Source organism: Hyposmocoma kahamanoa, unplaced genomic scaffold (genome assembly GCF_003589595.1).
Source record: "Hyposmocoma kahamanoa isolate Upper Pololo Valley unplaced genomic scaffold, ASM358959v1 64, whole genome shotgun sequence".
In the NCBI taxonomy this organism is placed as follows: domain Eukaryota; kingdom Metazoa; phylum Arthropoda; class Insecta; order Lepidoptera; family Cosmopterigidae; genus Hyposmocoma; species Hyposmocoma kahamanoa.
This window is the reverse complement of record NW_020653852.1, coordinates 16470286-16492635: the sequence shown is the minus strand read 5'-3', so window position 1 is coordinate 16492635 and position 22350 is coordinate 16470286. Positions and strand designations below refer to the sequence as shown.

General features: G+C 36.7%; 1 protein-coding gene across 1 annotated transcript in view; it reads right to left on the bottom strand.

The window, feature by feature from the left end:
- The window catches only part of LOC113230905 (transient receptor potential cation channel trpm), a 542480-nt gene that overhangs the window by 125482 nt on the left and 394648 nt on the right, over positions 1-22350 (bottom strand). The window contains exon 6 of the mRNA XM_026465015.1: positions 18421-18557. Within this exon, the coding sequence (XP_026320800.1) occupies positions 18421-18557 (137 nt within the window). The remainder of the gene's footprint in view (positions 1-18420; positions 18558-22350) is intronic.

Here is a 22350-nt window from a genome sequence, read left to right as displayed (position 1 = left end):
CTATGGCCGTAATTCCACCACGTTCGCCTGATTAGGGAAGGGATTATGTCTTCGACGCATGCAGTTTCCTGTATGTATCGGTGTTTGAAATGTAATAACTAATTACCAAAATCTTTTTATTCTATGATTATCAAGTGGTAAGCGACACGCCTATTAATCGCAAAGATCGTAGCGGCACTGCCATTGGGCCCGTCACCCTGAGACATAAGTTGACAAGTCCCATGTGCCTGTAATTTCACCAGTATCATTACCAATAGAAGTAATTTGCTTAATATAGAATTTGTTTTAAATGCTCATTTTCTACCTTTAACTTATTGCATTATTCGGTTCGAATCCGGCCGGATCGAAGGAACTTTTTTCTAAGTGTACGATCTTTGTGTTAATAATTATAATAAACTAGTGGACCAATTAAAAAAAAATGAATATAGTGGTAGTGAAACATCCTGACATTCTCTCACTCTAGCCAAGCCTGGTAGCTGTAAAGGTGTCTAACTGGCTAACGAAATTATTTCATAGGTTTCTCATAGATGGCGCTACGGCTATACAAAAATCGTTAAAAAACCAGATACAAAGATCCTACAACAAGCAAAAATTCTGGTCTGCTAATTCGTTCCATGGCTTAGTTGGCATAGCCTCTGATGCGGTTTGCTAGAAGATTTCGGTTCAAATCCGGCCGGATCGAAGAATTTAATTTCATTTTCAATTTCACAAAATATAATTGAATATCAATGTGGTGCAACATCTTGACATTCAGTAAAATACTTAACTATTGCATTAATGGGTCAGCCATAAAACCTTATTGAACGTTCCACCTATTACATTAAACTGTGATCGTCTTGATAGAGTTGAGCAGTTTAAATATCTCGGTCATCTGGTCGCTAGCGATCTCAATGACAATGCTGACATAGAGACGGAGCGGAGGGCTTTATCGGTCAGAGCTAACACGATCGCCCGCTGGTTTGCTTGTAGTTCTCCTGCAGTTAAACTTACACTTTTCAGGGCTTCCTGTACATTTTTCTACATGTGTAGCCTGTGGGAGAAATACCCTCAAAAGTCGTATGGGGCCCTCCGTGTCCAATACAATAATGCGTTTAGGATGCTGATGGGGCTGCTCCGGTACTGTAGCGCTTCGCAGCGGCGCAAGTCGATTGCTTCTACACGATCATGCGCAAAAGTGCATCGGCACCGGTGAGCAGGGTACGGGCCTGCTCCAACATCATTCTACGCATGATAGCGGACAGGTTGGACTCTTGCTTGTCACTTTTATGTCATTACTAACACTTAGACCACAAGTAATTTTGTTACTAACCATCTATAGATTTTAGTCAATTCAGTTTTTAATTTTCAATGTTTTCTTTTTAATTAAGTTTTAATTATCTAAATTTTAAATATGTAATATAAGTAATATGATAATAATATAATTTGAAATATGGATTGTAATTATCTGAAATATTTTTTTAATTTTTTTAATTAATGTTAGAAAATTTCATGTAGGTTTGTAGCCTAGGTCATTGTAGTCAATAAGCTAGTAAAGTTTCCCCTTTGAATATCTAAGCTTATTCTTTGGCGGAAGTAACTGAAACACCTTTCAGTCACGGAAGTGTTCGATTATTAGCTTACAATAGCGTTTTATTTGTCTTACCTTTATCTTGGGTTTTTGATGAGCATGGAATACATTGTCCAGTACATCGAGTATATAACCAGAAATAGAAACTAAATGTCATTTAATTTGTTTGAAAACTATTCTGCCATATATTAATAATAATAATAATAATAATCAATTATCACGGACAGGACTATTCTTGCGAATAAGCCTGATATTGTGATATTGGATCGATCGCAGTCGAGGGTATTTCTTGTGGACGTCACCATCCCGCATGACGAGGGTCTCGTGAAAGCTGAAACCGAGAAACACCGGAAGTATCTCGACCTGGCGCACGAGATCACCGACATGTGGGATGTGGCCTCCACTGAAATAATCCCAATTGTTTTGTCCGCAAATGGGTTAATTCCAGTAAGCCTTTCTAACAGCTTGAGGCGGTTGGATTTCTGTGGCGTGTCGCTTCCAGCACAAATGCAGAAGGCGGTCCTGCTCGATACGGCACGTATTGTTCGCCGATTCTTGGACCTGAGTCCCTGACTCCGGCCGACTGTGCCATTGCCGGGAAATACCGCCTCTCCCATTTAAAAATTCAAAATTAATCTTTTAGGCCTTGGGAGAGGCGAGAGTTTAAAATAAATACGATAATAAAAATAATAATAATAATAACGCACACAATCAACACAGCCCCACACTAGGGAAACCCTGTGTCGCGGGTGCCATGGACACACATAGACAACCACAAATTACACCCAAACTCACGAGAGAAATAAATGTAGGCCATACAAATATTTCTCCCGGCCCGGGAATCGAACCTGGGACCTCTGCGTGGCAGTCCGGCATGGTAACCGTTCGGCCACAGAGGCAGTTATATTATCATTACGGTGACTGCGTTCAGATTGGCCAGTCCGAATTCGAAACAATTGACGGGTGTCGTCAATTTTGTTTCACTTCAAACGACTAGTTTAATTTGAGCTTTGCTATAATGGACGATAATTGCAAAATTATATATTTAATATTTAATTATCGATGAAATGTGATTCCGTTTGTTTTGTAACTAGATGTTTTACTGTTTTTCCGACACCATTGAATGGAACAGCCCCAGAATATACGGAGACGTACGCGAAGGTTAGTTGTTGGCGCTGTACTATTTCAGTTTTCTAATTTGTGATGACAAGAGAGTTGATATTTAAAAGTGATATAAGGCCCATTTAACTGATGAGTTGCCAGGGATGGATTGCTTTTATTTGGTCTCTATTTCTGGTTATATACTCGATGAGTAAAATACTCTATCTACACCGGGTAAACAAGAAAACGAATTTATCCAATATTATCCTTTCAATTTTCCAAACCTGTCCTCACCCTCCTCCATTGTGCAAATATTATGTAAGTTTTCCATCATCCCTGATTAACATTTTTACCTCAAAACACTTCTGTTTATCCTCCCCAAGGATATTCCTTAAAATGACAATGGGGTCTTAGTTTTCGACCCTTGGCAGTGTGTTTTGAAAAGGTGTTATTAGATTTACACTCAAAGTGGAAATATTTATGCAATATGTAGACCTATTCGTGCCGCCAAGCATTAACGTGACAGTTACTGCGTTTCAGTTTTGAAGAGTGCTGGTGATGAAATGGGACTCATCAATTTACGTCTCAAGCTGACGGGTTCAATAGTAATGCCCCTCAGAATTTTGCGATTTAAAGGTCTTAACAGCGTACTAACTATTATAATTAAATATAATTATATCTGTGATAATATGAAATAAAAATAATATAGAAAAATATATATTCATTAATTATTATTATTATTAGTAATAATAATAACGCAGACACTCAAAATAGCCCCGCACTAGGGAAATCCTGTGTCGCGGGTGCAATGGACACACACAGACACCCAAAAATTACACCCAAACTCACGAGAGCAATAAATGTAGGCCATACAAATGTTTCTCCCGGCCAGGGAATCGTCTCTGGGTCCTCTGCATGGCAGTCCGGCATGGTAACCGTTCGGCCACGGAGGCAGTTGATTTAATTCATCATGATTTAATTATTGATTTACCAATGTTGAAATTTTTATATTTAAATATCGTACATTTTTTTGTTTTAAATTTCGATTGGACTTTATACGACATTACATTTCTTTTAAATTATTTTTAATTTTAAATTGATTGTTTTTATAAATTTTGCGTTTATATTATATTGATACGTTTGTAGTTATGCATGCAAATTTATTTACATCATTATTTTCTAATTTAATGATATACTGAAACAGAGCTGCACTCTTTAATTTGCGGTGCCTTGCACTTGTGGTGTACTACAAATTGTTAAATCTTGATTTACTATGTATTTTAACTTGCAAATAAAGGTGAATATGAATATGGACAGAGGTGTCCCTTACCACTAGGCGTACGACTTGTTCATCCCGTCACTTGACATTAGAAAAAAAGCTGTAGGGTCCTTAGTAGTATTTGGATATTTCTCCAAATATTTGGGACTGTTTATGTCAAAAATGCATATAAAAACGGGAGTACACCTTTGTATGTTGCAATTAACGACCAAACAATGGACGTATTTCAGACTGTTCTATACAGTAGTATGTACAAAACAAAAAGGCGACCGCAGTCTCTATTTTTCCGTTTTTTTGATGCTGTGGTATTATTTTCAATTTACCAAACAATAGAGAGAAGCCTTAAAACCTCGATGTTTATGGCGACGTAGTGGCGAATGACCACCTTCAAATTCCCTAAGCTTATATTTAGGGGAGTTATTTTTGGAAACATCTATAAAATACATAATGGGTTTTATTGAGAATAAAGGTTTTGTGAGATGTTTTGTGTATTTGAAAATAGATTCTGTGAAAGTGAGATTACTAAGAATGAATTTATTATAATGGCTCTATTTCATATAAATACAAAAAAAAAATAGACGAAAGCAGGCCCTACTGTTTAAGAATTATTTTTTCGCTTCTAAAAAGTTTAAAAACAATAACCCCACACCGCAAGTAGTAGTAGGTAGGTACAGTGTTTTTTAAAATGGCATAGTACGGGGATAATTAAATGTAGTACTCAAAGAAGGCTTTAAGAGTATATATATAAAAATAACTGTATATGTATATATAAATATACCAAGATATTTAGGGCGTTATATTGTAAAGGAAATAATGGCGTAAATATGCTTAATAAAAATAAATCTTACAATAACTCGTTTCATATAAGAAAAAATAAAAAATAAAACGATTTTGTTTCAAAATATGTGATTTAATGTAACACGTTGTGAAAAATACTGATACTTTTAAAGTAGATAAAAAACAGTTTCCCTGCAGCAACAGTCTGGTGTACCAGACCGTGGTGTAATATGTTAGTTCGTCTGGAGACGCAGTTCATGTGAAAATTTATGTCCTAAATACCATTAAGTAAGTACCACTACATTCTAGTATTTACCTAAGTATAGTTGTGATAGCCTTAAAAAAGTTACGATGAAAATTTAATAAAAACATTACGTTGCGTTCTAAGGTCTTTACGACTGCTTCATATTGAAAATTTATATGAATCCAAATCTCGTATATTTATTTTTTTCAAGATGTAGGTTACATTCTGGGTTCTTTACAAATCCCACAGCTGCCTGAGGTAGTAAAGTCAATACCAATTATGCCGTGTAATCCTCTGTGGCCGAACCACCTGTAAGTACTCGGATGCAGTAGTACAAAATAATTAGTAAATAAAGTCTACTTCATTAGACATACAACAAAGTAAATAGTACCTCATAGTTTACGAAATATTTAACTACTTAGGTGGTCCGGCCGCAGAGCAGTACTCTCCCGCCGCGCCACCTTGGATTTAGAAGAACGTGATACACTTTGAAGAAAGCAATATTCCCAAAAAATAGTATCTAAAGTCTACTTTCCTACACATAAAACAAATTAATAGTACTTCGATAGACTACGAAATATTTAACTCCTTTTGTGGTCCGGCCGTCGCAGAGCATTACCCTCCCGCCGCGCCACCTGGAATTTAGAAGAACGTGACGCACTTTCAAGAAAGCGATATTCCCAAAAAAAAAGTACCTAAAGGTTACTTTTCATAAAGAAAGTGTCGTTATAATAAATTACATTAGTTTAGAAGTTATTAGATGCAGTTTGTGGTTCGGCTGGAGAGTGTGCTCCGTAGCAAGTCCACTTGGTGGTAGTTAACCTTAACCAGGCGTTAATATATTTAAAAATATGTACTACTACTCTACTTCCCGTTGATATATTTATTTCTCTAATTAAACTGTTGGTTTGTTTAATAAACTTTCAAGTATGTGGCTCGGCCAGTGAGTATTTCCTATCAGCAAAAAAATGAAATGTCACGCTTTTGTCATATTTATCAAAATTGTACAAAAAATAGTGAAATATTTCGTAAACTATTGATTGGTTTGGTTATATTGGTTGGTTTTGGTTGGTTTGGTTTGATTATGTTATATGTCTGGGAAAGTAAACTTTAGGTACTTTTTTTTGGGAATATTGCTTTCTTGAAAGTGCGTCACGTTCTTCTAAATCCCAGGTGGCGCGGCGGGAGGGTAATGCTCTGCGACGGCCGGACCACCTAAGTCGTTAAATATTTCGTAACCCATTGAGGTACTATTTATTTTGTTGTATGTCTAGGAAAGTAGACTTTGGGTACTAATTATTTTGTACTACTGCGTCCGAGTACTTATAGGTGGTCCGGCCACAGAGGATCACACAATTATGTCTAATATTAATGTAAACCTCCCCATTATACATACGGTTTGTAAATATTTTATTCTCCCCATTATACATACGGTTTGTAAATATTTTATTTATATTTTATTTTAGTAGCAGTAGAGCTCCTTGTGAAAGAGTTAGTCGAGGGCAGTACTGCCACCTTACCTATTTCTGTCGCCAAGCTGTAATGTCAGCATTACTGTGTTCCGGTTTTGAAGGGTAAGTGTGCTGGTGAAATTACAGGCATTTGGGACTTGTCAACTTATGTCTCAGGGTGACGGGCGCAGTGGCAGTGCCCCTTAGCTCTTTGCGATTTAAAGCTCTGAGTGGCACTGCAACTGTTATGAACAGGCGTGTAGCTTACCATCAGGCGCACGACTTGTTCGTCCCGTCAGTTGATATTATAAAAAAAATTAACTATATGATATGTTTTGTTAAATTAAATGTATTAATTAACATTATGATAATATTACGTATAAATAACACATCATTGATCATAAGTAGGTAGTTAGTACTTAGTGTTTTGGAGCTATTTAAAAACAAATCTGAAACCCTAACCAGACATCTCGTAAAAACATTTGTTATTCTAAAGTCTTATCTTAATCGAAGTCATGCACAACAGTATATACTTTTGCATTCCTGCAGCGAAAACTCCTTGCAAGTACATTGTTATGTAGTGCCTGAATTCTTAAGTCTAAATCTATGGTCTTACTTCTATGGTACGGGGATGATCCGGGTGCATTTCTAGCTAATGGCTGTGTAAAAGAAAAATGCTTTTTTTCCATTATTAAACATTCCTAACAGCTGACTTAGTCATTTCTTGGAGCGAATTACAGAATAGCACACCTGACATATTGCCGTGTAATAATATTTATACGGCCCTAAAACGCGGTCGAGGAATTTATACTCCGAATAGAATTATCCTGAGCGATAGAGTACTTATACTGTTAAATAATAACTAGTAGTTGTATTAGATTCCTTGCAACACAATTTTTATTGTAAGCTAGCAAATTTACCATATTTTGAAGTAGGTATTCGACTTGGTTATAAGACAAGCGAATCTTTTTCTTTTGTTGTTCTAGCTAGTGGTACTTTAGAAAATAGCTGTTATGTAACGTTTCAACTACTTAGTTCTTCGATATTATAATTATCCAAACTAAAATTTATTTTAGTGGTACGTACGCGTAATCTGAGTCTAAAAGAGAAAGTAACGGCTGTCTGTCTGTTACATTTTCACACATAAGCCGCTGAATAATTTTTGTAGAAGTATAGCTTATTATGAAAGAGTTCGTCCAAGGAAGTACTGCCACCTTACCTGTTTCTGCCGCCAAGCAATAATGTGAGTATTACTGCTTTCCAGTTTTGAAGGGTGAAATTGCAGGCACTTGGGACTTGTCAACTTATGTCTCAGGGTGAAGGGCGCAAGGGGACAGCCCCCAGATTTCCGCGATTTAAAACTCTTAGTGGCACTGCAATTGTTATGGACAGGTATGTATACTTGTTCATCCAGTCACTAGGTATCTTGAAAAATTCTATTTCGATTACGGTATAGAGATAGACGGGATCTAGGAGAAGGACATAGGATACGTATAGTCACAAAAATAAATTTTAAAGTGGGTGGAATAGGGAATAAAAGTATACAAACTTGGAAAACCAATAAAACTATGAAAATTACTATAGTACAGTAGGGTACTCCAAGTAAGATACTCATATGACGCAAAACGAAAATTGCGACCAATCCTGTTTAAAATGCGGTTTACATTTTTCTTTTTTCTTTTTTTTTATAAAATTTAAGTGCGCATTTGACCTCCATCTTATCTGATGGAAAGTGATGATGAGGTGGACAACGATGGAGCATACACACCTAAATAATGTCTATTCACTCTCGCCTTGAAAAGGCCCAAGTTATAATGTTCAGGGAACAAGTCTGCAGGCAGGGAATTTCACTCACCGTTGGCCATATAAATGTCGAAGCGTAACGCTTCGTGCGAATCTTTGGAATATCCACTACATAGGGGTGGAACCCAAGCCTACGCCTAGTCTCCCGGTGATGAACGGGGAAGGCGGAATTAAATCGTGTAATTCCATCGCACACTCTCCGTGCCATTCCAACAACGTAAATGATTCGAAAAGTTCATCGCAATCATCCGCAAGCTTGTTCGTTTTTAAAGTACAAACGACAGTTATGGAATTTTTTTGTATATAATATTAAGTGACTGGATGAACAAGTCGCCTGATGGTAAGCTACACGCTTATCCATAACAGTTGCAGTGCCACTCAGAGGTCTTTAAATCGCAAAGATCTGAGGGGCACTGCCACTGCACCCGTCACCCTAAGTCATAAGTTGACAAGTCCCACGTGCCTGTGATTTCACCAGCAATATTCTACCTCCGCTACGCGGCCGAACGGTTACCTGGTCTGCCACGCGGATCTCCCGGGTTTGATTTCCGGGCCGGGTTAAATTTTAACCTTCATTTATTTCTTTCGTGAATTTGGGTGTTATTTGTGGTTGTCCGTGTGTGTATCAATGGCACCCGCGATACAGGGTTTACCTAGTGCAGGGCTATAAGTGTGGGCGTTAAAAAATTTAGGGAGTTCTCCTAAATATGAACAGAACACAAAGCACCGCGCTCGTAATTTAATATAAGATAACCGACAGCATAAAGAAAACGTAAAAGGCAAAATTGTTTATTTCGAGCGAAATTTATCTGAAAATAATAATTATAATAATGAAAATGATATGAATGATTACTACATTTCCTACCATAACGACTAAGACAGGCGGAAGCTGAAAGACATACAAAACCATGTCATTGTCATTTGTTTGTATACAATTTTATTGATGCAACGTATCCTTCAACATTTGGACTTTAAGTGACGGGACGAACAAGTCGTACGCCTGGTGTTAAGCGACACGCCTGTCCATAACAGTTGCAGTGCCACCCAGCGCTTTGAATCACAAATATCTGAGGGATACTGCGACTGCGCCCGTGACCCTGAGGCATAAGTTGACAAGTCTCATGTGCCTGTAATTTCATAAGCATCCTTACCCTTCAAAACCGAAACGCAGAAATACTCACCGTACTGCTTGGCGGCAGAAATAGGTAAGCTGTCAGTACTTACCTAGACGAACTCTTTCACAAGGAGCTTTACTGGTACTAAATATATTTATAAAATAAATAAAATAAAATAACATTTATTACACAGAAAACGTTTACAGTTTCATATTTACCACAGTCCCCACACTAGGAAAGCTTACAATTTACATAAATGAAAACTTTAATAGCACAGCGCACACGTTGCCAGTTTTGTTAATTATTATTCGTTACATTTAGTAATGTAATGTGTGTGTACTGTGGTTTCACTTGGAATAAATGATTTCTATTCTATTATATTTTTTAGCCTGTAAAAAGGACAGTAATAGATGTCAGAATATGATAAGTAGGTATAAAAATTATTTTTACCTCTTTAGCTCGGAAAGGCTTTCTTTCTCATTAGAAATCTGCGAGCAAAAGCGTTTTCTGCACGCCAGGGTGGAAAAGGTTTTTGAAATTCGAAGTTGACGATGGACTATGGTGCGCCTAACGTTTATTTTCGATGTAAAAAAGAAAATGACACGTTCAACTACGGGATTGTCGTATATTACTTATTTGTGTAATATAAATCCGTTGGTACATTTTATTCTTATTATTGTTGACATTAAACAGACAATGATAGCTAATTGTGTTTATTAAATTATCTAAAATAAATTCAATAATCTCTTAATCACACAAAACACATTTAGCGTGGAATAAATAGGTGCCGAATAGAGTTTTATGTCATAAAACCTGAGGATGTTGTTGTACGGGAGAGTTGCACTGTTCATTCTGAAAGCTCTTGTGGCTAAGAAGTAAAAATAATTGAGAAATTCCCAATCTCGATTGCCAGTTGTAAACTATAAAGGACAAATTTTTTAAATAGGGTTTAATCTAGTTATTCATTCTAGTTTCTCTGCGGTTAACATGGGTAAGGTAATAGGATAATTTTCAGGTTGGTTTTCTCTTCCTTATTACGGTGGCAATTTTTATTATTTAAGTTTTCAATATTATCTTGAATATTAAATAATATACTTCGGTATATAAGGTATAGGTTATAGAAAATTTATATTCTAGAGCATTGAATCGAATGGTATCAAAGCAGGGTGAAGAGTTCATCCAGGGAAGTACTGCTACCTTACCTATTTCTGCCGCCAAGTACTGATGTTAGCATTACAGTGTTGTGACGAGCGCAGTGGTAGCGTTCCTCAAATCTTTGCGATTTAAAGCTCTGAGTGGCACTGCAACTGTTATGGACAGGCGTGTAGCTTGCCATCAGGCGCACGCCTTCTCCGTCCCGTCGCTTGATATTATAATAAGAAAAGGGTAGCAGGATGCCAAAATTCCAGGGCCTGAGAAAGCCAGCAATAGGTGACTAAGGTTTGTATAGGCGCTAGAAGCCGACAAACTATGTTGTTTGAAAACCTCGGTTAGCAAATATTTGCCTGAACCCCAAATAATATTATTACCCCAATGGAATAGGATTTATAAAAGTTGGGTCTGAGTATGATTGGGTTGTAATCAGAATACAAAAGGAGCTTCTTTGTAGGTTCGGTTAGCTGCTAACAAACGATGCGTTCATTCTGATGTACCCGGTTCCTTTTAAACGGGATTGGAATAAAATACTTGTCGTTGAAAAACGACGTCTACTATATGGTCTTCCTAAAATTAAATAATAATAATAATAATAATAATAATAATATAATAATCCCAAAATCTATTGGGATCGATCTATTATCACGGACAGGACTATTCTTGCGAATAAGCCTGATATTGTGATATTGGATCGATCGCAGTCGAGGGTATTTCTTGTGGACGTCACCATCCCGCATGACGAGGGTCTCGTGAAAGCTGAAACCGAGAAACGCCGGAAGTATCTCGACCTGGCGCACGAGATCACCGACATGTGGGATGTGGCCTCCACTGAAATAATCCCAATTGTTTTGTCCGCAAATGGGTTAATTCCAGTCAGCCTTTCTAACAGTTTGAGGCGGTTGGATTTCTGTGGCGTGTCGCTTCCAGCACAAATGCAGAAGGCGGTCCTGCTCGATACGGCACGTATTGTTCGCCGATTCTTGGACCTGAGTCCCTGACCCCGGCCGACTGTGCCATTGCCGGGAAATACCGCCTCTCCCATTTAAAAATTCAAAATTAATCTTTTAGGCCTTGGGAGAGGCGAGAGTTTAAAATAAATACGATAATAATAATAATAATATATTATATATAGTAACTTTTATATTATTTAAAAATTTATTAATTAAAAATTATTCTATATATTAACTTGAATAGTAAGTCAAATTTAAATTGCCATAAAACATTTTTATTGTACGTATACGGAAATAATAAGATATTTGTATAATTCTTTGACGAGAATGTATAGAATACATAATGAATTACTAGCACCAGAATCTAGAGGTCTCATCGATGTTTTTGTTTCGGGGTGGACGCAAGAAGCCTCCACGTAAGAAGTATTGTGACGACGCTAACTTCTTTCATCGTCATCCCACCTTTTAATCACCCTCTCTTCTGTTTCATGGCCACTTCTTCTTTAATACTTTTTTAAATTTTGAATCTTTCTAGAATTCCCTTTTCTTACTATTGTTACGTTTGTTCTACCCGTCGTCACTCCCATCACAATTCTTGTATCGAGAAGACGTGCCCATAAATCACTTTCATTTCCTTATTATAAAACTTCACGTTGATTACTATAAGGATGATTACTAACTTTATATAGATTTATAGGCCCTATTGGACCTTCCTTTTCCTCTTTTATCATCAGCACATTTTTACAATCAGCGAGAACCTTACGCCAACTGGCAAATCCACTCAGAACGATGGTCATGTCCCACAATTTTGGGCTGTTAGTCTATGTAATTGATACTATAGGAATATTGTTGCTTTCGACGATAACGTCTTTGGTAATCATATTCAAAATCACTTTGCTTCGTCTTCTCCTTATTCATTTATATTTATTTTTATTTCCATTTGTTTTAAACCTTTTGTAATCCTTGTTATCGATGTACACATAGAAGAAGCTGTATTTTTAATATAATATGTTTACGAGTTGATTAATCATTTCTATGTAAAGGTTACATTTCCGTTACAGATTAAAACCATAAATATAATTTTCTATTAGACAATATGTTGGAATATACAGGTAAGGTACAATAAAAGCTGAAATACTAGAAAGTAAAACTAGGATTAAATTATATGAATAAAACTGGATTCCCGCGGCAAGGTGTTCAAGATGCTGGTAATATAAGGTTTTGGGCAAGGTAGCTGCCGGTCCTTGGGTTTTCCAGACAGACCATTAAGTTTTTGGATAAAATTTTGTACAGACGAAGAGCGCCGGGACCCCACAGGTCAAGGGTTGCGACTACAAAGGCTGTACCTACATAGATAGTCGGAGCCGAGGTCCTGATACTTATTACTTTTTATTCTTTCCACCAGCTCAGCTGCGGAGCCAGCCCTCTTGCTGGCGTGCTGGAGATGGGATGGGGCAAGCGTTTCGGCATATGTGGCGTCCCACATTACTACCCGGCCCATAAATAGTAATATCGGTTGGACTATCATTGCATGTAAATTGTTTGGTGCATCTAATAATTAATTAATTAAATAAATAAGTAGAGGGTTGTAAATTGGTGACACTAGTGCAAGATCTTGGTAAGAGGTATAAACTACGGGAAGCCTCCACGGGAAATTCCAGCTTTTTGATAATGATGAACTTTGATGATGGCGAGCATATAAATGTTGACAATTTACTCCACAACCACGAACCGAAATGCGAAACGAAAATGCAAAATTATATCGATTTATTAGGTTTTCGCAATTTGATTGAATATCAGTCATGACTATGGGCCCTGAGGGCAAAGAGCCCAAAATGGTTGGTGGTGTACTTGAAAAAAAAAAAAAAAATCTTTTTTTATAATATCAAGTGACAGGACGAACAAGTCGTGCGCCTGCTGGTAAGCGACACGCCTGTGCATAACAGTTGCAGTGCCACTCAGAGTTTTAAATTACAAAGATCTTAGGGGCACTGCCACTGCGCCCGTCACCCTGACACATAAGATGACAAGTCCCATGTGCCTGTAATTTCACCAGCACCCTTACCCTTAAAAATCGGAACACAGTAATGCTGACATTACTGCTTGGCGGCAGAAATAGGTAAGGTGGCAGTAGTTCCCTGGGTGAACTCTTTCACGAGAAGCTCTACTGCTACTATATAATTAAGATTCATTTCCAAAGAAAATATACAATACTTTTTAAATGTGTCCTAATGGGTTGAATTAAATTTAGAAAATTAAAATTAAATGTTATGACCTAAGCCAAAATACTTTGCCTTGATAATGTAAATGTTTAAATTATTAGAAAAAGTCTTAAACTGTGTACAAACAGAAAGCGAAACGACACGAAGCAATAACGCAGCTCACCGAATTGGTTCAGCGGCATGACCCGACCGCAACGCGTGTGCACGTTCTGAGAAAGATAGAGAGCTTGCGGGCTTGTGTGCGAAGGGAACACAAGAGGGTTCGCGATAGCCGACGGAAGGCGAAGAGCGACGACAATGTTTACAAACCTCAGCTGTGGTACTACGAATTGTTTTCCTTTGTGTTCGGCGAGGAAGGAACTGGTTGGAGAAATTACACAATGAAAATGACAGAGGGAAAGATTGAACCCGCGGTCAGTATATATCTCAATTAATTTGTAACCGTGTGACCTTAGAATATTCGATAAATAAGATAAACAAAGCAGAGGTCGTTTACAAAGTTGCTTCTAGATAATATGACCTGAGGTAGCATTTTTTAAATATATTTAGGACATTTCTAATAAAAAACTTGTCGTTTTAAAAATTTGACAATAATTTATGCAACACTTGTACTAGATTACAGTACCTACTATATTAAGCATTCGTGAAACGCGCTTTGAATTGTATGTTTGTTATTTTTCAATTACAATAAATAGTGTTAGGCGTGTCCTTGTCAACAACGCACGTTTCAAGGTCGTCTTTGTTTATCTTGCTAGGTTTTTACTCAGATAGATATTTCAATGTTGATTCATTGGTCAGCTATCAACATTTTTTTTTATAATATCCAGTGACGGGACGAACAAGTCGTGCGCTTGATGGTACGCTACAGGCCTGTCCATAACAGTTGCAGTGCCACTCAGAGCTTAAAATCGCAAAGATCTGGGGAGCACTGCCACTGCGCCCGTCACCCTGAGACATAAGTTGATAAGTTCCATAAATTCCATTACACATATATGCCGCGACTTTTTAAATCGACCATCTTTCTTTTTTTCTACAAATAAATGTTAACAAAAAGGACATGATGAAAAGAAAATGTTGTGTATGTATGTAATGTAAAAATGTGAATTTTTCATACGAGTCGGATTTTTTATGGCAACATTTTTTGCTAAGGCTTTTACCACAAGCTTAAACGTAATTCCTTTTTGTTAACCCTGAAGGTATAAAATAAAATACAATTTATTATATTTCATTGTTGGAATTCCCAATAAGTACATGTTTACAACTGGACGACATGTCTTCGAATACCAGATCTTTTTTCGACGAACCTCCAGGGTAATATATTAATTATGAGGTAGGTACTTTTCGGTCTCGGTAACTTTAGAGTACAAAATTCACTGATAGCTGCTTGTTATTTTGTTACTCTCACAAATCCTGTCTACAACAGTAGCAGATTTCTAACAAAAGGTAAGTTAATTTGGAAACTCTGTTTGGCAACTCGCAAATCTATTTAGTTATACCTACCTACTTCAGTTTCAGTGGGAAGAAATCAATACTAGGTGTATTTTTTTAACATTGCTGTTGAGATATAAGTAGTGCTGTAATTTCGTTTTTTAAACGAAGTGTTTTTATTAAGTTTTTATTGAATTGATATTAATTTTTTTTGTAAATTACTTTACTAGTTTGTTATAATTATTAATACGAAGATCGAACATTCAGAAAAAACATTTAGAAAAAAATCCTTCGATCTGGCCGGATTCGAACCGACGTCTCCAGTAACCCGTGGCAGACGCCATGCCAACTAAACCACGGAACGAACTAGTGGACCTCACGAATTTTTCTATGACTGCTTGTTGTCGGATCTTTGTATTTGGTTTTCAATGACTTTTAGTTGTAGCGCCATCTATGAGAGATCTATGAAAGTATTTTGTCACCAAACTTTATGTTTAAAGTAGTGAATATCTATTAATAATCACTAATAGACTTTGCTACGAATTTTAATTATATTTTAAAAATCACATTTTTGTAACGAACATGTGCCCATCGTTTTTTTATTTGTGCTTGTTAATTATTTTAATTCGTTCAAGGACAGTAACGGCGTTTACTGTAAAAAGAAAAGAAAGTTGCAGTTTTACATTATGAAGCAAAAGAAGTAGCCTTGAATGTTATAATTTTTTTTCAAAGCGGAAAAGATGCTCAGTGGACTTAAACATCCTTTAGACTAGGCCACGAAGAGGCTAGCGAGGCTACTGGTATAACCGAAAAAATTGTTTTGAAATTGGAAAAAGAATTATGTTCGGTGGAACCTGGCAAAGAAATTTCAAAATTACGGAATCCCACGCCGAAAAGAAAGAATCAAAAACTAAACTAAACTAAACGAATTTCGGCTTGTAGCATTAAGAAATCTCGTCACCAGTATTTACACGGTACATAGAGAAACACCAACTTTGAAGAGAATCTACGAAATGTCCCGAAATGAATTGGGCCTACGGTTAAGCATTACAACTCTAAGGATAGTATGAATTGAAATAATGGGACTCAAATATATGAGATTAAGTGGTTGTAAGGTAATCATCGAGAGTACTGAGGCAAGATTATTGAGAATGCAATACTTGAGAATAATACGGGCAAAAAATACTTATGACACAAATACAGTTGTCTATTTGGACGGAATGTGGCTATACGCTCAGTATGTACTTTGTAGAAGTAATAAACAAATGAATGCAAGTCTCAAATGATTGTGTGTATTACATTGACTTACAAATAAATGGACGACGGGTCTAATACAAAAACTACGAAAAAAATGTCCCAAGTCAACCTATTTAAACGTAGTGACATGTAAAGGAATATGAAAAAGCTAAAACGTTGAATTTAAATTGTAATGTCATCGCAGTACTGTCTAATTTTGCTTGCTTCGCTGTCAGTCGAAGAAACGAAGACTAAAGCGTGAATGACGCTCTGTATACGATTTTAACGCCCTATAAGTTCGGACACTTTAGCGCGGACCCGACGTCCATATAATTGTAAGTCAATGGTGTATTATCTGAAAACAGGCCAGGCTTTATTTGTGCAGCTCACCAAGCACCAGTTACTGACATTTACCCAAAAAACTTAGAGAAATGGCTTAAAAACGTATTCTTACAATACTTGCCGTCAAAGAAAATGATAATAGTGATAGACAACGTGTCAACCAATAGTGTTACAACAGAAGAGTGCATTACTCCATAGTTCAATAAAATGGACATGATAATTTAGTTACTTAAGAACAGAATATCATTTGATAGTAACATGTCGACAATTTAATTGTATGGATTAGTAAAAAACCATAGAACATCGACGAAATATGTGATTGACAAAACTCTAAAAGGTAATGATCTACAAGTCCTGTGACTGCCGCCATTTTGCTGCGATTTGAATCCACTTAAACATATTCAGCGGTTTGTCAACTAAAAACTTTATCTTAGTAATATATCCGACGCAAATGAAGTAGAAGCAGCGATAAAACGAGAGACTGAAGCAGTTGAAATTACTGACTGGGGCGTGAAGTGTATTACGTAATATGTTTAGAGCAGGAATATGAGCAGCAGATGGAAAGGGAACTGGAAAAAATTACTTCGGATGAGGGTTTCATTGAAATTAACCCTGACTCCGAAATTAATATTGAAGAAGACATTTTAAATTCGGACGATGAAGAATTTCTGGACAAATGATTAATTGTATTTTTAACAATTGGGAATTATTTTTATCATCAAGCAATGGCATTAAAGAGCAATAAACATTGTTTTTGGGCCATTCCAAAGGGACGAGTGACATTTTTACTCCTTTTTTCTTGAACTTTATGTAATTTCTCCCTAACCATTGGTTAATTAGACTTAAAATGAAAATATCATGAAGTTAGATATTCAATTCAACTGCGACTATTTATTTACACAAATTTATGACATTATTTATACTCAAAACCTAAAAACCCAAAAGTTCTAATTTATATTTCTAAGTGTGACGGGTGGGACACTCACGACACCCGCCTGTTTGAGTTGATGGCTTCATTGCTAAGATCAAGACAAACTATTAACATTTTGTTCAGCAAGTTTTTCATATGAGATAACTTAAATGCTAAAGTTCTAATTTATATATACACTTAATTAATAACTTTGATAAATTTTAAGGAAATTAATGTTAAGTTGTGACGGGTGGGACATGATTTTGTGACGGGTGGGACGAGTTACAATTGAATACACAGAATTAATAAAATTACACAGTTTAATGTGGTTGTTGTCATACAATTAAAACCAAATTGTGCAATTTATTTTTTTGAACCGCGGTGTCATTTTCGCTGGAATGACCTTTTCGCAATTTGCTTTCTTTATCGTTCAATAAAAAATATTATTTTTAATCTAAATTTTATTGTTATACTACACACCTCATGCTAGCAATAAACTAAATATGTAGATTTTTCTACATCGAAGAGATTTAACACAGCCGTAGGACGTCAATAATTTCTCCCACTTGATAAGCATTTGAAGTATTTGTCAACACAAAAAATTAACAAATCAGAGTGGGTGCACCTGGTTGGATCCTTTCTTGATATTGTATGTTTTATTTCATCGATTAATTTAATTAAAAAAAATAAAGCTAGACATTCTTTGTTTTTTTTTAATGTACTTTTGATTTTTTTTGTTTACGTACGTTATGCTAATACCGATATTAGTTAATCAAAATGTGTCAAAAATCAAAATCAATTAGCATTATACAGTTATAATTGTAACATATAAATACTCACAAGGATGTAGTTTCTGTGCAGCGATGTATTTCTCGAGCTTTCTGCGTAGTACAATCTCAGCGCCATATTTTCCGACAGAACCGTTGTCCACTAACAAAAAATATGCATGACGGTTGTTCAGCACTGCTAATTTTGATCTGAAACAAAACGAATGAATCAATAAACGGTATCATACATACACTTTTAAACTTTCGTGTTGCATTGTACTAACATTTGAAAACGGGAATAAACGCGATAAACATTTAAATATATATTTTCACAGATACCTATTTTTCCCGACATTTCGGCCAGTTGTACTGGTCTTGGTCACGGGCTGACTGGTGATGCGGTGTACTCTTCATACACTCTCGCTGTATGTTTATAAAAAAATGCGTGGTGGTATACTGAAACGCGTTTATTCCCGTTTTCAAACGCCGGTATCATTTCACTGTTGTCTCCAAAGTCAGCTTTAAGGCCAAGAGCATGTATTGATGCTTAAAATTTAAATTCAACTCTATGCCTTTTACGATGAGAACGGACTGGAATTAACCTTAGTAAATAAAAAAATACAGGGAGATTATAGAAAAAAATAACGCCATCGTACTCGTATCTGCCCTCTCGTCAGTGTCACATCTGGCGACATTTTTGTCGTAAGTAAATGTACGATCTAACCCGCTTTTATAAGCAATATGAATGAGACAGTTATGTCACCCACAAAACCTTGTTTACCGTTGGGTAAAACCAATGATCTTACACATTTAAAATCATTGGTTGAAACAGTTAAACAACAGATGGTATTAGAGAGCTTATTTAAATTCTGTAGCAGTGGAGCTCCGTGTGAAAGAGTATGTCCAGGGAAGTACTGCCTTACCTATTTCTGTCACCAAGTAGTAATGTGAGCATTATTGCGATCCGGTTCGGAAGGCTAAGGCGCTGGTGAAATCACAGGCACATGGGACTTGTCAATTTATGTCTCAGGGTGACGAGTGCAGTAGCTGTGCCCCCCAGATCTTTGCGATTTAATGCTCTGAATGGCACTGCAACTGTTATGGATAGGCGTGTCGCATACTAATACTAATGTTAGTCACACAAGTCACGTATCCACCTGAAGATACGATGAAAACCGTGGTAGTACCGATCATAAAGAATCGAACGGGGGATGCGTCTGACATAGGGAAAGGACGGAGGGGACGGACTATAGACCCATTTCATTGGCAACAATTGTAGCAAAGGTGTTGGACGGTGTGCTCAAAGAACTAGACAGTCATATAAAACTTAATGACGCGCGATTTGATTTTAGATCCGGACTCTCCACGGAGACAGCAGTTCTTTGTCTTAAGCACACTGTCCGATACTACACAGATAGGAAAACACCTGTATTCGCATATTTTCGGGACTTGTCGAAGGCCTTTGACTTGGTGGCCTATGGTAAACTATGGCAGAAGTTGTACATAGGGCGCACTATAAGTTTCCGGAACTGGCCACTGACATAAACGATATTTAAAAAGTAATTACAACATTTGAAAATGGAAGTCTTTGGCTGTAGAATACAGTTTGTTTTATCTGACTGTTACTTGTTTTTACATTGTGGCGTTATTTTAGAAATTGGTTGTCTACATCACCAGGGATTTAATACATGAAATTTTTCGTAGTATGATTTTCTACGATTTTAAGTATAATTCAACAGCTCAGCGGAGCTTCGCTCGGCTTCAAACTGCTTTTGGCGATAAAGAACCATACAAGACGACTATTTATAGCTGGTTTGCAGAATTCAAACGCGATCGTGTGAATCTTAGTGATGAATTTCGTGATGGTCGCCCGTCCACTGCTGTGAACAACAAGAACATCGATGCCGTACGCCGTATGATCAAAACAGGCAGGCACGTGACATACCATAAGATTCGGGCATTTTTAGGCATAGGCATGAGTCAAATACAATCATTTGGGTGTGAAAAAGCTGTGTTCTCGGTGGATCCCACACAATTTAACTGAGGCTCAAAAAACGGATCGCGTGACTTGGTGCAATGCCATGCTTACCAGATTCAACGAAGGGGCGTCAAATTTGTTGTGGGACATAGTAACAGATGACGAAACATGGATTTATAGTTATGATATCAAAACAAAGCAACAATCGAACGAATGGGTCTTTCGAGATGAGCCGAAACCAACCAAAGTGGCGCGCGTGCAAAGTGCCTCTAAGCGGATAGGTTCTTCTTTTTGTAATTAAACTGGACACGTGTCCACGTGTAGCCACGTGGCTACTGTTGCTTTGGAGAATCGTTATACCGTGAATAGTGATTGGTACACGACCATTTGTTTGCCGGAAGTTATTGACAAACTCCGTAAAAAAACCGTAAACGCCGTATCATCTTGCATCTCACACGGCCAGACAGACAAATGAATTTTTGAAGGTGAACAACATTGACATTATGAGCCATCCCGCGTACAGTCCCGACCTGGCACATTGTGACTTTTATTTATTTCCAAAAATGAAGAACCAGTTACGCGGTCAACGATTTTCATCACCTGAAGAGGCCGTCGAAGAGTATGAGAAATATGTTTCAGAGATTGTCACGGAGGAGTGGCATATTTGTTTTCAAAATTGATTCATTCGTATGAAAAAGTGCATTAACGCTAACGAAGAATATTTTGAAAACAATAAATTCATTTCTGACCATTTATAGTATTTTTTTCTTATTCATTCCGGAAACTTATAGTGCACTCCACGTATAATAAAAAATAGTTATCTATCGTGCATTAGCGATGTAGTCGAACACTGGAATCGGTTCGTCAGGGAAGTGTGTCTAAACTTAATGACGCGCGATTTGGTTTTAAATCCGGACTCTCCACGGAGACAGCAGTTCTTTGTCTTAAGCACACTGTCCGATACTACACAGATAGGAAAACACCTGTATTCGCATATTTTCTGGACTTGTCGAAGACCTTTGACTTGGTGTCCTATGGTAAACTATGGCAGAAGTTGTACATAGGACGCACTATAAGTTTCCGGAACTGGCCACTTACATAAACAATATTTAAAAAGTAATTACAACATTTGAAAATGGAAGTCTTGGGCTGTAGAATACAGTTTGTTTTATCTGACTGTCACTGAAGTGTGTCTAGAGTAGTGCTTTCAGTTTTAGACCTTAATAATAAATATGTAATGTTTAAATCTTATAAAACATATTATTATCAGCCAATTATAAGCCTTATTAAATATTGCCGTAAGAAACAGTTGAAGATTCAAACTTAAATGGCTTGATTTTAATGTTTAAAATAAACTAAAAAGTAAGTCACACTTACACATACTGACCTTATAGTATTTCTTTTATTTCTACGCCATGTAAATATGTAAACCAGTTTAAAATAAATTGTTTACTTCTATATAAATACTGAGGTAAATAGAATGTTCTAGCGCTTTGGTCACGTATGCATCGTTAATAAAATGACCATCAGCTCGTTTTGCTTTCTTTCGATGAATTGTATTTTTATTCACGCTCGACGCTAGGATTTACGTGTACTGAATAATAATCATTACGCTTATAGAATTGGAGTCGTGTGAGTTTTAACAGGACCCCACATTTTCTTACAACTTCACCTAATATAATCTCAGTGCAAAGTACTAAAATAACCGACCACAAGACTCATTCATCCCCTAGTTTGCCACGCTTGGAGGTGGAATATTCAAATTTAAATGGGACCACTGAGGTGCCCACTTTCCAAAAAAAAAAGAATCATCAAAATCGGTTCACAAATTTATTAGTGTTACATATATAAAAAAAACAGTCGAATTGAGAACTTCCTCCTTTTTCCAAGTAGGTTAATAATATTTTACACTTCTATTTCTTTAACTATGTACTGCTTATCTTAAGTTACCCTTGCACTTAGGAAATGAAACTGTTTTTCCGAATATACCGCAGGTATTTGTTTTTTCAAACAAACCGACATTTC